General features: G+C 37.9%; 1 protein-coding gene across 2 annotated transcripts in view; it reads right to left on the bottom strand.

The window, feature by feature from the left end:
* Positions 1–2224: 2224 nt before the first annotated feature.
* PLCZ1 (phospholipase C zeta 1) overlaps positions 2225–17668 on the bottom strand; it is a 35993-nt gene continuing 20549 nt past the window's right edge. For both annotated transcript variants that reach the window (XM_032473132.1, XM_032473133.1), the window contains 8 exons: positions 16537–16636; positions 16395–16455; positions 15069–15220; positions 11182–11298; positions 9929–10101; positions 6517–6649; positions 3120–3269; positions 2225–2330 (listed from right to left, as the gene is read on the bottom strand). In XM_032473132.1, the coding sequence (XP_032329023.1) occupies positions 2248–2330; positions 3120–3269; positions 6517–6649; positions 9929–10101; positions 11182–11298; positions 15069–15220; positions 16395–16455; positions 16537–16636 (969 nt within the window). In that variant the 3' untranslated portion in view covers positions 2225–2247. The remainder of the gene's footprint in view (positions 2331–3119; positions 3270–6516; positions 6650–9928; positions 10102–11181; positions 11299–15068; positions 15221–16394; positions 16456–16536; positions 16637–17668) is intronic.

Raw genomic sequence — 17668 nt, 5'->3', positions numbered from 1 at the left:
TCCATGTTTTCTATCCTAATCCACAACATGAGCTTCTTGCCACCTTGGCTCCCAAATAAGCCCTGAGATCTGATAAAGGTTTTGAGTGGAACCCCTGGAGGCACAATCTGGGGTGCATGTGTCTGCATCCCTCAAAAGCACCATACCCTCCCCCTGCCCCACGGAGCTTCTGCGCACTTCTTTCAAAATGGGGCAACCTCACTTCTCGGCAACCAGCATCAGGGGCCCCCCGTGGCCACCATCTCCCAAACAAGGCAGGGTAAGTCTGCATGCAGAGAGCGTACTCTTCATCTTTCCTATCTGAGGCCCTAAACAACCAGAAGCAGGAAAAAAGAGAAAAGGTCAAAATTAACAACATAACGAAACTTTCCTGCCACGCTGATCCCTCCAAGGTAGTGAGTGTTACAAAGGGAAGAGTCCAGGTTCATGTGAATGCCCTCCAGCCAAAGACCACCAGAAACACACACAGTTGATTCTTCATCGCAATGAGGGAGAGGCACAAATGAAGAACCATGGAGTGTCTCAGTGAAAAGGTGCTGGAAAAGGACCTACTGTTGATTTGGGCTTAGAAAGCTTGAGTCAAAGCAGGCTTCTCACCATTTCCAACCTTCTCTAGTGTGAGAACATCCCCTGGCTGTGCAGTTTCCATTGGTAGTATCAAAGGTTCTTGTGAGAAAATGATAATAATAATAGTTACAGTTACATGTAAAGGGTAACGTAAATAATGCACATAACAGTGGAACCAAAGATGTTGTAAAACATTGCAAGATTATTGGACAGGAAAGAAAATAATTTAATGTTTCCTTTCAAAACTGGATTTCTGACGTAGTATGGAATATTAAAAAGTGAAAGATTTGGTCTCCAAAATGAATGAATTGAGTTTGAGTGGTACCTGAAGAAAAGCGAGAAAAGGAAACACATCCTTTTTTTCTTCCTTATTTCAAAACTTGTGGGTATAAATGAGAAATCAAAGTTTTTCCTGCTGCAGAATTAATGAACACTTTTGCAAAACTCGCCTGATCAAAGTCTTTCAATCTCATGGAGTTTCAGATCTTCAAAAGGCCTTAGGAGTTTAGAGAAGAATAAAGCCTTGGGTTAATGGGCTGAACATCCCACCTGTTATTAGGCTGAATAATAAATGATTTAAATAAGATCCATCTGTAACCTGGCAAAGTAGAGGCGTCCCTCCAGGGAAGATTGTACCCTGATCTTAAATCTCGAGAGCCCGTGAGGGAGGCACCGGATGATCATGCACTGAGTCCTCTGGGACATCTTACTACTTATGGGGTTGATATTGGAATTCCTAGTGGCATTTTTCTTTTAAATATTTGGTTCTGATAATACAATACTAGTAAAACATGGTAGATGGGTTTTTTGTATTTTTCTGGTCATCAAGAGATAATACATTAGTAAACATCTCAGATAATAGTTAATTTTCTTATTTTAGTTATAAATTCAGATTTAATTTCAACAAACACCTATGAGGGCCCCCTGCTTTCACCTTGCTACCATGCAACAAAGGGGTAGAATGACCGTTTATATGCCTGGGTTTTTTGAAGAACAGGTAATACTGAACCATATTCTTCTACCTGTGATGTTTAGTCAAGTGAAGTCCTGCTGATGGTGAGCCGCCCAGCATATGAAATAGCACAGGAACCTCATCTCTGACCAAGAGACAGTCTTCAGTGTACATTTGGTACAGGTTCAGAAACACTGCAGATTCATTCAAAGATCCAAGCATGTAAGTCCACATGGCAGATCTCTTTTATAGATAGGGAGTCTGATAGATACACAGTAGTGAATGCAAGTCACAATTACACGCACTCATTAAAGTGTCTGTGTAATTACAGGGTACCCAAGCCCGTGCATCTGAGAACCAGTCTGAGAGTGCAGGGGCTAATTACTCTCCAGGATTTAAAAAGGCACCAAGCACCTGGGAATCTAATTCCTTCCCAACGTGCAGGAATGGGTGTACCTAGAAGTTGAAACCCTAAGATTTCGCATTGCATTTCTACTGCCCAATATTTGGCAACATATCTTATACAATCAGACATATTTTTAAAGCTTGTAAATTCTACCAATTAAAAATGTTAAAAGTTAAAAAGCGCAGTTTGCTCAATATTTCCATTTTTGTAAATAATTGTTTTAGTTTACATCAGAAAAGAAGAAAAAAGATATGGACACTCATTTTAGCTGTTTTATTGCGATGCGTAGCTAACAGGATGTCAGGCACTACGAGAACTGCTATCAGATGTACCAAATGTAAACAAACAGGGACGCAGGCTCAAGACTCTCACCCATTTTGGAAAACAGAGGAACACGACGGTAACCTGCAAAGGGAATCACACCTAATTAGAACAATAAAAACAGCTTAATCAGCAGTGGCCCCAAGAGTGCCACTGAGAAATAATGTAACTTTACCAAGCACACATAAAGACTAAGGCCTAGATCGTTATAGTCCATCATGGATATTAATTTTCCCCCAAAATAAAACATGAGAAGCTTCTATTCTGGCTTCCTACTACCTAACACCACACCACTCACGCTTCCCCTCCCTCAAAGCCCAGCGTCTCCAAAATTAGCCACCACCCTTCTGCTTGAGAAAGACTGTTCCCTGGGGACGTCTCAGATGGTGCTAGAAAAGTAAACACACTGGGACAAGGTCACTGGGAGCACAGGGGAAGCCACCCCGGCAAGGCGACGGCAGTGTAGAGGCGGCCCTGGAGAGAGTCAAGAGACGATGGTCTTGGGCTCCCAGTGTCTCCTCAGGCCAGAGAAGGAGTCACTGCGTCTCCCTTCTGTGGGGTTCCCACCCGTCATTGCTCCATGGTAGCCGTGACTACTCTCAACAGAAACTAAAGAGCTGCAATCCATGTAAAGAAATTCTCATTCAGGCCAAGTTTGTCTAATTAGTCTTCCTGGCAATCCACCCCACCCCCACCTCCTATATCAAAATGCACTTCTGTAATTCCCCTGAGAGAAAATAGGTGTCAATAAATAAAATTTTCTTCGCCTCTGACTATCACAGAGAGAGCTATTTGGTATATCAAAGCGTATCTTTGGTAAACCCAATTTCTATATAAATATTAGCACAATCACCTTACTTTCAGGAATATTACCTTTGCTCATGCATAGAACTGGCAAAGTATATTGCCCAAGAAATTCATTTCCCGCTAATAAACTTTGATTTTCGACAACAAAACGTATCATTGCCAATTCTGGCACCTGAATAATGAATGTGAATGTTTCATTCCATCTTGGACTAAACGCTGAAATATAAAGGAATAGACAGAATCAACGATCATAAACACTGTCCCTAGGGGACAATGCAGGATGTCTGTTCTCCAAAGTTTTTATTTTTAACACTTTAATAGTAATAATGAAAGCTTGTGTTTTAGCGCACTTAAATTTTTTATGTACCCAATGAGAAAGGAATAATAATTACAATAACAGTATTTACTGGGATGTTTACAATTGCTGGGCAGTATTCTAAAAACTTGAAGTAGATAATCTCATTTAATCTTCACAACAACCTTATCACAGTTACTCCTATCCACATTTACAGATGAGAAAACTGAGCCTCAAAGACTGTTCCATAAACTCCAGAGGGTTTCACATACATAGCCATTAAGTGGTGGGGTAGGAATTCAAACAAATGGAGTCTGGTTACAGAGCAGAAATGTTCAATTGTTGTGCAGTATGACTGCTGTGTTGTTGAGTAATTTGTATCTCTAGCAAAATAGATCGTCCCAATCACTTTCTTTCCAAACAAGAAATCTAAATTGTGTCACGATGTGACCCAAATCAGATAAAATTTAAGCATAATTTTAAAAAAATCAGGAAATTCACATCCAGGTCAAATATACACTCCACTCAATAAAGACTCAGAGGTTCAGAAAAAGATAATACGTATTGTTTTTCATGGACAAAGGAAATGCTACACCTACTGTGTCAATAGGTTTGTCCTTTGAGCTATGTTTGAAGAAATATTGAAGAATTTGTGACAATTATACCACATCTATGTTTTCTATGGTGTATCTGTGGCCACAAGCGCACATTTGGTAGGTGGTAGTCTGGGATGCAGTCGATGCCCATGAAAATAGTAAACTAATTGTCTCGTGCTGGAATACTGACCGTTATTACCTTGCCCTAAGAAGAAAAATAACTCAATGCAGTACACGGGCAGGTTTAAAAGTCAATTCTTTATAGACACTGCAAAATGTCTGCACAAAATTCTTATACTAATTTATTCTTTCTCCTCCAACCCTACTTCACTATAAACACACACTCTTTCTTTTTCATACACACACATACGCACATACACACAAAATCATATGAGAAAGTCCTTTGACTTGTCAAAGTGAAAAAAGAAAAAGTAAACCAGGATACCAAATTCGATCATCAGAAATACAGTTTTCTTTGGCATGATCAAAACTGAAGGATCACGTCCACGGCTTACTCAGATGTGGCTGTTCTCTGCCCAGACTCTTGTGTCTTTCATGACACGACCACTAGCCAGGAGGTAAGCTTAGTAACCCTCTTGTCCTGCTCTCTGCACTTCCCGTTCCTGCTGGTCTTCCTCCCATACGTCCTCCTTTCCTTTTCTGATGCCACAGCCCTTCTTTATGACCTGACTTTTACATCCTCTAACCCCGAGGTCATATTCAACTCTACTGTATTTCTCATTTTCTCTCACACACATCTTCCTATCTAGTCTGCAGACACCATCTCCCTAATGCTCAACTCTGTTAGTGTTATATACATTTAGAAGTTTTAATTTATTTTCTAGAGAAAAGAAACTTTCTAATATCTTATCATCACTTTCATGATTTTCCATGACTCTCCCCCATATGACTTTCTCATTTTATCTCACCCTAATCTTTCTTAAGACCCTGTATTCCACCCATCTTGAACATCTTTACTTTCCACCAACGTGTTTGAATTTTATCTTCTCCAGGTTTTAGCATTTGTGTTATTCCTTTTGACTTAAATCCCCTTATCTCCAAGCTTCATAAAAAAATTCTACTCATTCTCCAAGAACCATCTCTAAATTTGCCTTCCATACAATTCTTTATGTTTTCTTTAAAGCACTAATGACTCTTTTTTATAATAGTTTTACTTATATCTCACATTCCCTACTGAACTGTAAACTATCTACAACATAATTAGCTTGGACATACATAAGAATGCATTTAATAAACAAAGAATCTAAGTTTCTGGACACCTAGCACCAGGCTTTCAACATAAAGGGCTTAGTAATGTTTAATGAACCAAAGTGAATTTCTGCAAGGATAGTCCCATAAAACCCAAGGATGTAATCAAATTTCTCAGGGGAGCTAGAGTCATAGTATTACAGTGGTGAGCTGAATAAATTAATGTTCTGTGCATTTTTCCATGAAGATGTGAGGAAGGGGGATGGAGAGCTCAAGAGATAGGTTACTATTAGTTTCTTGATATTAGCAGTTACCATTTCTTGACTGTGCCATTTCCACTCTAAGGGGTGCCATATAAGGCAGTAAGTCATCACTAATATCCCTTCCCATGGATATCATCTGATGAAATAACAAAAACTTCCCGAAACTTCTTTCATGGCTTTTTGCACTAGGGGCCGTGCTGGAGGAATATTCGGGGGGTTGGGAGGAGGTAAACGGTGGACATTTGGGGGGATTATCACCAAAGAAGAAAAAGACTAATAAACTGCTCCTGCTCCTCTGTCAGTGCTGTTGAGCCTGGAGCAGATTTCCAGACTCTGAAATGAAGTCCACTACAGTTTGGGAATATCCACTTAAAGAAGATGCTAGACTCAAAGGATCAGTTCCAAGGTCTCTTCCCAGGTGATCCCAACTAAGAGTCAACCCCAAGAATCTATATTTTCCTAATTTCCTTAATGATTTCAACCTCAGGGAAGAAATAACAATGTCAGTACTGTATTACACGAAATAATATCACGGGATGCTGGAACACTGAAAGTCTTACCAAAGTCATTTCTTCTATTCCTACATTGCCCTTCTGGCAAAAATGACTGGATTATGAATCCAAGTACTGTATGAGTAGGTTTCTATGGCATTCTTAGCTTGAGTCAGAAGCCATAGACCTTTGATCTAAAATAATTCAAGCAGTGAAGTAAAAATACATAACACGCTGTATTAGAAAAATATCACAAATTCTGTATTTTACACAGAGGCTAGAAACTAGGTAGATTTTTCAGCCATCAAAATGTCTCTCTTAATTCAGCCAAATGGGGAAACATAAAGAGGAAGTAAAAATGAAAACAAAAGTCCTAATTTTTCAGGCCAGGTACATTTTTGTATCTGTAATCTTAAAATATATCTAACCAACACATTAAATCATTATTGAATTATTTTTGCTTCATATAGCACTTTGGGCATCTCGAATTTCATGCTAAGCCTTTGCCTTATGAATAATAAATATATACTAAAACTCTATCAATATATAATTTTAAGCTTTCCAACAAGAAGTCTAATAGAAGTTCAATGAAATATATTAGGAGCTCACCATTTTTTTTAATTACACGAGTCTGCTGTTTCATCTGATCATTTGGAACACCAAAAATTTCTATGATCACTAATGTGTCAGCTTTGTTAGATGATGAATGAGAACTGGGAGGTAACTGGATACCACTGATGAGCTGGACAAAATAATTGCATTCAAGCATTTAGCAGAATATCAAACCACATCACTTCTTACTTTCAAAATAAAACATGTTTTTTCCAGAAAATATGACAGACTCTAAGTCAATTCCCACAAAAATAACTGAAGGTGGAAAATAAAGCAAATTTTAAATTTTAACTCTCTTATCCTCAAGTATCAATAGATGAATACCAGGAACATGTCTAAATTATTCCATTTTACCAATATGTTTTTATGGTAGAATCCACTTTGTCCAAGATGTATAGTCCAACAAATACTTTTATTTTAGAAGTATTTATTATGACTGTTAAAAACCATTGCTTAAAAGCACTGTTATAATCCCCTTCTACTATAATTCAGGTTGAGTCACTGTGATAACATGAACTATGTTCAAATTCATATTGTATACATACAGCAAAAAATTGGAAACTATGACTATTACTTCTGAAATGTAAGAAAAAGCACCACATAATTTCCTATAACAGCATTTTCTTACAGTAAAATATGTTTGGATAATTTATAATGAAATTTTACCTTATCCATTGCTGTCTATATTATGGAAAGTAACCTGAGTTTGACAAAATCAATTATTTCATATGTATATTAGGGACTGGATAGCAGAAGAACACTTCACAAAGTAATCAATAATAGTTTTATTTAGCCTATTATTAGTCAAGCGAATTGTTGATGAAAAGATTTGCTTTACTTTAAGGAATGGAAGTCCGAATAAAAAAAACAGTATTTGAAGTGTACAATTTGCAAAATGTAGTAATGTAAAAATTGAGACACAATTTCAATTTCTGAAGATTATAATAAAGAGGCACAAATAAATAAGTTTAGAAAAAAGAAGGGAAGGAAGGAAGGTAGAGAAAAGAAAACAAGAAGTGCCCATGTATGATTTTTACTTTCCTACATCCGCTCACCATGGCATTAGCTAGAAACCAGAGTGACTGTGCACATATGTAACAACCAGTATGGAATGGACACCGATGGGTCAGCATAATTAGAACACTGACCGTAAACAGTTAGCTACCCTGATAACAGGGCCTAACAGCTGAACATCAGCTCTGCAGGTAACAGACCCTCATCAACATGGAGAAGGTTAAGCTTTGGTGCACCTCATGCCAAGTAAAACCCATTTCTAACTAAATAATAATAATAATAAAATATGAGCACTGAAATAGAATTTAGAGATTTACTGTCCAAGCAATTTGTACACTCTGATTCACAAAGCCCTTCTAGGGGTCACTGCAGAGGATAGACGTCAAACAGAGAACCCTTAGTGGTCAACCAGACAGCTCTGCTTTCGTCTATTGGTCTTCTGCATGAGATTTTGAATTTAGAAAACGGTTCCGTAGTTTTTCTAAGCTTGAAAATAGCTGATCTAATCCAAAGCTCTCCAGTTACAGACAAAGAGTAAACCAGAAATGCTGAATGTCTTCCTCAAGGACATAAGAAAGCTAATGGCAAGACTGGGTCTTTTGATTTCCAAGTCATGCCCTGCACAATTTGCACAAGTCACAACATAATCACAAAGCTCCCTAGAATAATAAGAGCAAGTGGGAAAGACCCACGTGGCTACGGCAGCAGCTTCCTGAGAAAAATTATTAACCCTGCCTCTTTCACACCACGCGACTTATGCCCCTGCCTGAGACCTCTCAGAATACAAACAGGTGGCATTTGTAAACATCTCTGCATACTAGCTATCTTCCATCTTCACTTTCTTAACAAAAGAGCACACAGATTCTCTTCAGTATTCTCAACTTGAAAAACAGATCATTCGTTCAATTAACCTACGTGTATTGAGCATATACTTTGTGTCAGTCACTGGAGATAAAGGTTGAACAAAACACAGTCCTTATCCTTAAAGGACCCTCAGACAAGTGAGGGGGGAAGATAAGTACAACCATAAGGAATTATAATACAGTGTGCTAAGTGCCATAATGTACGCATGTGTAGGGTGCTTTGCAAAAACAGAAGAAAATTAAAAAGAAGCGCAACTTAGCAGAGGAAAAAGCTTCCAAAAAGAAGTGACTCAAAGTTTTGAAAAATGAGTCCGAACGCGATCGGCAGATGAAGGATGGAAGAGCAGTCCAGTCAAAGGAAGCAGCATATGCAGTACATGGAGGCGCCATTGCGGACCAAAACAAGCAAACAAACAAAAAACTCTTCCACGTGGTTTCAGAATGGGTTGAAGGGCTGGAAGTGGTGAGACATGGGGTTAGAGAAGTAGGGCAGGGCCAGACTAAGAAAGCGATCAAGAGACAAATATTAGGTCCACATAGTAAGATGAGCAGTGCAGCAGAATCTCTCTGGTTGATCTACGGAAGATGGATCAGGATGACTGGGACAGCGACCCGAAAGGAAGGAAGGAAGCCAAAGGAATAGAGGTGATAACAGGGAACACATTCCTAAAAAAAAAAGTGGAGCAGCAAATGACATCAGACCAAGAGAATGGATAAGGAAGACACTTAGGAGTAGGATCAATAGAATTTAGAGATGGAAAATGAAGGAGATGCGGAAGGGAAGAACAGCTCCCAATTTTCTAGCCTGAGTTAATCGACTCAATGAATTCAACCCCATTCATTGAAATTTAAATAAAATAGAAGTGGATTTGCCTAGAAAGGGATGTTCAGGCTTTCATATTTTAAGTCTGACCCATCAGTGACTAAACAGGTAGGGATGCTAAGCAGGCTATTAAAAGTATGCCTTTGTAGTCCAAAAATGAGGGCGGATCAAAGACTTGAGCATGGTTTGTGGCTGAAGCCATGAGTGCATGTGAAAGAATACGGGGAGAATATTTAGACTGAGATGAGGATGAAGAAAAAGCCTTAAGCCACACACATATTTTAGGGGCAGGTAGGGAAAGAGGAACCCACGGATGAAAGAGAGAAAGAACCACTTGGGAGGTAGGTTAAAAAAGGAGCGAGGAGAGCACCAGAAATGCAGCAAGGAGATTTGTGCGGAGTAGGAAGGGATCTTAGAGGGTGGCTGATTCAGCCCGTCTTCTCTCTAGAACAACTAGACCTGGTTCCTCTAGCCGAGAACAACCAGAACAAGGCAAGTTTTTGAATTTTTTCATTCATACAAAAAGGCAACAGAAAGACATTGTTCAGATATGAAAGGATGCTGGAATACCACCCTCCTATAGTACCCGAAGAGATCAAGAGAAACTTAAAAGGCATTAAAGAAAATCAATGAAACTCAAAATATGAATTTATACTATCTAGCCTAAATAATAATCAAAAAGGGTAAAAGAGAAAGTTATTTATCTTACCCTTATTGTAAGTGTAATTGGATTGCTGTCATACACTGCTTTATTTGGATTAAACTTTGAGTTAGTATCTCTTAAGAAGTGCGGTTTCAAAATATATCCAGAATTACCATTATCCAAAAATTTCCCATTTTGGAGATCCATAGGCAGACCAGGGGTCTGGAAATTCAACGCCACTGTGAGGGAAAAAAAGCATTTTGACATTGTCAGGGAACAGAGGGTATACCAAGAAACACAGTTAAATAATTTACTGAAACCTAATCATGGGTTATATGTCTTCAAACATTTTAAGAGCAAGCATCTTTAGCCAATTAACGCATCACGATTTTTAAACATTTTCTTCTGCAGTGTCTGTATGAACATTATGAAGGTGAATTTCAAAATTTAATCTGTAAATTATTTTATAGCTTGGAGTTAAGAAATTAAAATGTCACACGACGTAGATTATAGAATAGCAATGTATATGTCAGCATCCAGAAAACATGGGAATAAAGAAAATCAGTACATTAAACGCTGGAAGGGAAGACACTAGCTGTTATCATGAGCTTTCAGGTCTAAGGAGGTATAGTTACCACTTGAGGAGAAAGTAAGAAACAGGCTGAAAAATAACTGTTGTTAAAAATACAGAAATAGCTCCATATAGGCTGGTAAGTAGCTACTACTGTATGTGGTACCACCATCCACTCCCCACCGCCCCTGCCGTCCTGACCCCACCACCCCGTAGCATCCTGATCCCCGCTCTCCCCCTCTCCAAAAACCTATGAGCCTTGTCACAATTCAGCAGCAGAAAGGTTAACGCCTGACACTTCCTGACAGGTTAGTGCCATCTGACTAATTTGGAACAGGGAAAGTCTGGTAAGGACAAGTAACAAAGCTATCCCGTCTTACTCGCTTTCCACGTCTATGAGTGCGGAAGCAATTAAAGCACAAAAAGCAGAAGTCACTTAACTTGGAGGGGCCCTTAGCAAATCTTCACTGTCCTCTTACGTCCATCTGTGGTTTCCTTTTTCCCTTCCTACACTTCCCATGTGAACTCTCATGAATTTAACCTCTATGCTTCCAACCTCACCCAGACTTACCCTTTCCAACCCATTCGGGAATAACTTCAACTCTTGAAGCCAATGATTCATCATTGCTTGACCCCAAAACATTCAGCACCAAAAATTCTTCATAGGAAGCTCTTTTCATGAATCTTTCACTAATTCACAAATGAATTTATTTTATATTATTTTTGCAAAAAGCTCAGTATAACATACCCATTTGACATCCTATATTCCAAAATTCTTGAGGATTAAAATTAGAAGAGTCTGCTCTTGTTGCTTTGGGATATACTCTGGTAATGAACTTCCTGGTGTGAAGAATAAATTCATTGGCTAAAAAATATATTATTATAACATTGTGAAAGATTGCAAGCAAACTACTAGGTTTATATATTATCTTATATATATTATAAAATTCTACAGTAGTTTCAGTAATTTTAATGTGTGTTGTCTTGGCAAAAATATTTGCAATTCATGGAAATCAAGATAAATCCACGCCTTTGACACTGTAATTCACTGCTATAAAAAAGTTAATAATAATTATTATTATACAATTTTATGTATACTAATTATTCACTTGGGGAAAGAAACAATTAGACGACATATTTTTTTCACATCCAAACTGATTTCACCTTGACATGAAAATATATAAAATTCCAAAATAAAATGCTTCCATTTTATTAAGGCCCAATTATCTTTCCCTCTTTGTCCTTTTTTTGTTTGATTTTCACATTAGGACAAAATCGCATGTAAGTCATATAAAACTATATGATGCCATTTATCATTTAACAGATTCTCAGGGCTGAAAAGGACCTTAAAGTTATCCAGTTCAGCTCCCAGCCCTAACCACCACAATATCTTTCCCCAAAATTCATGCAACCTTTGTTTGCATCCCTGCATTCAAAGAGAATTTGCTACCTGCCAATACTTCTGATTATTTCAAATGTTATCCCTACTGCAATAAGGTCTACATTTGCAGTACACACACACACACACACACACACACACACACACAGTAGTCTATTTCAATTTCTATATATATTCTTTATGTTTCTATATTATACATGTTTCTATTCATTCTATTTAATTCACTTAAGATTCAAAACTAATTTACACCATTTACCACAGGACATCCCTCAAATTTTTGAACACAGACTTTGTGTTTCTCCAGGGTTTTTATTCTTTCACTAAGCAGATTCTGTTCCCACAACTATTCCTGCCAATATGGCAACCAGTCACGGAAGAAATGATCATTGCCGATCGTCCACTATGTTTACTAGTCAGACTGGAACAGAATCATTGCCACCCTCATCCTGCATGCTATTCTTTAAGAAGCACTGTGAAGTAAAAAATTACAGTTACTGTTAACTTCATTAGCACTCGTTTTTAGAAGTTATACTTTCCTTGAGAAAAAGTTCATTTCGAAGCTACTCATAAATGCACTTTGTGTGTACAAGTGTCATGATCCCTTATCCAGTCCTAAACTAGACGTCTACCTTTTGGTAAAACACCTACTCTTCTGGGGCTTCATTTATCCAACTACCAAGTGACAAACACAAAAGATCACTAAGGACCCTTAACATAACAGGATATTGTTATTTCTGAGGTTGACCTTTAGAAATTAAACATGCTATTTTTACAAATATCATTCATGTTCATTTCAGGTAAATGAGAAAATCCAATAAGAAAAAAATAAAACATAAATCAACATATAATCTCATCACTCAATTAATAGCCACTGATATACCCTCTTGGCATATATCTTTCCATTATTTTGTCATATGTATATACTTATTTTTAATTAAATCATATTCTTTATTCCCTTTTATAAACTTCCATTTTCTCACTTACTGAAATAACATGAAAATCATTCCATTTCAATACTATTCACTTACCACATTATTTCTAAGTGACTGAGAAGTATTCACACAAAGGGAAAATTCTGTTTCTGATTTTTCCCTACTATGAACTTAATGATGTTTACTGTGTTTTTAATAATGATGGGCATCCTTACAGTACATCTTTGCTCTAACATTATTTACTAGTGACTTTTGGTACAAGAAAAATGTTCTATACTCTTTGCAAAGAAATGGTGATGCTGTTTTATGACGATTCAGAACTACTCAGTCCCTTTTCAAATTTTCAGCAAGTGTTGCATGTGAGGACAGTGAGAGAATTACAACCATTTTTGCTGTGCCCAGAAGTCCTGTTCCCATGAACAACAACAAAATCCATCCAATAGTGGATGGAGGCTGGTAAACTAGGTCATTCAAATTCAAACTCTGTTGACAATATTTCACAGTAAAAAATATATATTTTATATCATAACCCCGCACCGCACATACCTGGTTGTTTCATAAAACAACAATACTTACTCTTACTGCACACAATACACTTTTCTCTATTCTTTTTTCTAGTCCATTTCACTTTATTGTATTCCATTCCATTCTACTCTGTTCTGTTTTACCGTCATCTAGACCCACTGAGTTGATTTTTGGCCACTATCCTCAGTTTAAAACAAAAACCAAAAAGCCCTAAAATATCCACAATCTTTCTAATAGGTATTTTGAGATGAGCTAAAGCCTTGGGTACCGGTGGCCAGCCCAATGAGGTTAGCCAACAAATATATCAGAATCTGTGTTTCCAAACAGCCAGCAGCTTTTCTCAAGTCCGTTGCAGGTGCTAATTTTTTTGCCATGGTGTTTCCACATAAGACTGTCGACTGCAATTTTTAAAAAGGATTTGGAGCGTCACCCTGACTCTGGTTATTAAGTTAATTAACTGTTGGGGCCCAGGGTAGGCTGCCCCTAAAATGTGCTTCAATGGCATATTGATATTTTAAATTAAAGTTACTTAAAAAACAGCCAATGCAAGCGGGACACTTTAACCATCCTTTCTGTCTGTCTGAAAGCAGGAAATAAGACTCTCATGTGCAAGGTGCACTCCCTGCGTCTGGAGGTAGAAGGACCCCCTTATGACCAAAGACACAACTCAGGGCCAAGAGGCCTGGATAAACTAACCTTGTGACGCCTTCAATTCACCACCCCAAGCCCAAACTCTGTTTAGATTCCTCACTAATTGAGCACCCAAAACCTAAGTTTCTCTGTCCTGTCAATTTCTCACAAATGTACAGTTTCTCCGTCTAAAAAGTATAAAAGCTGCCTGCTTTGGCCACTTCTGTGGTCCCATTTCTACAAGACCTCTGTGCGCATAATTAAAATGTGTTTCTTTTTCTCCTGTTAATATGTCTTGAGTCAATTTTATTATTAGTGCAGCCACAAGAACTCAAGATGGGTGAAGGGAAAAATCTTCCCTTCCCAACAGACCATCCCTTTTAGAGTTGGTATTTCCCGACATGGAGGTCTCAGAAGGAGACACGGTCTGCTTCTCATTCTCTTTCCCAGGCCTTGCTGCAGCTTGGGCTCCACCAAGCAGAATAACCCACCTCAGATTTGGAATCAGGAGACAGTGAAAAAAGGCTCAGAGACAAATGGTACCTCTGCAGGTGCACAGCCATCTGGCAGTCTGGCCTGGGTGCCATTTTTTTCCCCTCCTCTTCACTTTGGAGATACAGCCTTCAGGTCTATTTAACTCTACCTCTCACATGCCCACTGAGTCCACGAAGTTCATCCTGGCTTCACTCTCACCACCATAAGCCTTTATCATCTCCTCCCTGCAGGCATTGTCACCCTGATCAGAAACACACAGAGGCTCATACCCACCCTGAGAGTTCAACCTTCTCCTGTCCATCTCTGATTCCAGGACAAAGTTCAAGTTCCCTGTAATAGGCTTTGCCTGCCTCTGCAGCCTTGTCACTCACCACTCTCCTTACATAAACCACTCATCCCAGCCCCACCCACCAAAGTGTCTATACTGGATAGTCTCAATCAAAATTTCATGACTTAAAGAATTAAGTTAATGGTTGAGTTCTGTGAAATAAAACTTAATGTGACCTGAGACATACAACCCCTTTTAAGTCATGTTACATATGTTGAAATTGTATCAGAACATAGTTTTTGCAAACATCATTGACCAATTTTGACACTTTTTTGGTGAACAGAACTTACTTAAACACATCATCTGTTTGAATCATAAGAATTTACCTCTCAACTTTGAAAGTTTTCGGGCTTGTGTCTCCCCAATAGAATTACTTTCATTAAACTGTTGATACAGTCTTGAATGGTCAAAGCTTCTGAACTTCTCAGCTTTAGTATAAATAACAAGATCAGAGAGGGCCATAGCTATTTTTACCTTTGTGATGTAAAAAAAAAAAAGGAGTAATTTCAGATTTTTGCACTAATCATTTGAAAAATTATTTTTCCAATAAAGAAAATGTGCTTTCAAGTCAATGATTTTAGTTTTTTCATAAAATTGTCTCCCTAGAAACTATATGGGTTGGGTCAATGTGAATATGTTCCATGATGATAGTATTTAATGCTAACATGAGACAATCTAACCCTAAAATCCCAATTAATGTAGTAAGTATTAAGGATGACAATTATTTCTATTTATTTCCTTTATCCCAAAGGTCTTAGTTTAGTCTCATGAATTATACAAATTTAGGAACTTTAGTCATGAATAAGTGTATTTCCAATATGACCTGGAATAACTTCTTTTGTATAGTATATTTTTGCTTTCTTTACAGCCCAGCATCTATATCCTCTACGCTTCTATTGGCCCCTTCCAAAGTGTCTTTTGTGAAAAAACATTTCTCACGCATACTCAATCCATGTGCTTAAGGATTGATAACGTGGACTGGGTCTGGCTAATCAGAGCTCTGCGTTCCCCAAGCAACAGTAACTGGTTCAGGGACATGCATATGCCTGGAGCATAGCCAGTGCACAGAAAGGATGTGCTTTGTCAGCTGAAAGACAGACAGGCCTTCTACTGGATTTGAATCTGAAAGCATGTAAAGCTGGAGCTTTGCAAAGGCTTGCACCAACACAGGGAATGTGGGGCCAAAACTGGAGAAAGAAAGTTCTGTGGACTTTGCTTGATACACTTTACCAAGTCATTCCTGAAATTACAGTTGCTTTCCCTGAACTTTTCATTTCTCTTGACCAATTTAATTTTTAATATTTTTCTTAAACCATTTGTCATGCTGACTTGTATACACACTTAAAAGACTAGATCATACAGTGTTTTTCTCCTCTCTGACAGCAGAATCGCCTTGAGCGCAGAGACATTATCTTCTGTACATTGCACAATGTTTACTACATTAAGAACACATGATATTTGTTGACCACAGAGAAAAAAATTTTATCAAACAGCTAACACAGGAAAAGAGATAAACAACTTCTAAAACTTCTTTTCCACAGCTAAGTTTTTCCAAACAAATTTTAAATCATAGACTAGAGTTTTAAAGTTCTCAGCTCATAAGAAAGTAAGACAATTTTTCAGTCACTTGTATGAGATTCACAAAGCATCATCTCACTCTCTTTTTCCTGAAAAGTGGTATTCCAACGACCCGTTTCGACTCTGTGTCCTTTACTGAACTGTCTTGTGACACATCCATTGGTTCTGGTCCTTTGACTTCGTTTTCCTCCTCTTGCTCTGTCTCCTCTTCCTCACATTCCTCTACCTGACCATGCTTGTCACAGCCTTTTCTTTCATGGGTTTCCCTTAAGGTTCCTATTTTCTTGTTTCTAACTAATATTTTGAATTTTAATGCCTACAGAAAAAATTTGAAAGAGAGATACAATTACACATGTACAGGTAAGTTCGCATTTGTCATTGTCATCAAAAAGTCTTTCAGCATTTTTCATTTTGCCCACGGTAATAAGATATGGAAGAGCTCCATCTTTTTCCATATTCCTATAAACACCCTCATAGAAATCAGTGATATTATGGTATTGACCAAAATTCACCAAAAATAATAAGCTTGTAATGGTTGGGACTTTTTGTAGCTTTATTTCTTTTACATCTCATAAATTACTACTATTCAAAAATGTGAAATACATGAACATTTATATATATATTTGCAATGTGACAGAAGTTAGAATGGTACAACTTCTGGCAGTGAATGCTTCAGGCCATCACTCTCTTATCCAACATTAAAAAGTTTTCAATGAGATCAGGTATGTAAAAATGTATATGTTTACATTTACTTAAATGTTATATTTTACTATAACATAAATATAAAAATGTTATAGTATTTGGCATCTAGTAAAGACTAAATTTAAGTTAAAGATTCATGAATCTTCACATTTCAACTGTATTGCACACAAGCATAATCAAGTTAGTATTACCTGCCCATCAAAATCAGGAGCACGTGGCCAGATTCGCCCTCTGGGTCATTCATTCTAAACCCAAAGCCTTCTGGTTCTTTTGTCTCACTTACGTTTTCCTGCCCTTTTCAAGTATTCATTAATTTAACAAATATACTTATTAAATGCCTGCTGTGTTGTATACAGTGCTGCTGGGATCTGGACTACGAAGTAAAGTTCTTTTCTTCTGAAGCTTTGGCTGTCTTTTGTCACCCCCAGGTACCCACTCAAACTGCTCCACCATCTTGGGCCCTCTCTCCCTCAGCACAGCCCTTACATTACTCTCTAACACAGAGCTTAACAAAGTGCACTCCGTGACCACATGTATCAGAAGCATCACCTGGGGTGCTTGTTAAAAGAAGATTCCTGCAATCTACTTCAAAATTAGAGAATCAGTCTTGAATTGTGGGATGGAATTAGGCCTCTTTGACAAGTCT

The sequence above is a fragment of the Camelus ferus genome, chromosome 34, assembly GCF_009834535.1.
Source record: "Camelus ferus isolate YT-003-E chromosome 34, BCGSAC_Cfer_1.0, whole genome shotgun sequence".
Classification (NCBI taxonomy): domain Eukaryota; kingdom Metazoa; phylum Chordata; class Mammalia; order Artiodactyla; family Camelidae; genus Camelus; species Camelus ferus.
The sequence above is the reverse complement of the archived record's forward strand: the minus strand, read 5'-3'. Positions and strand labels throughout refer to the sequence as shown.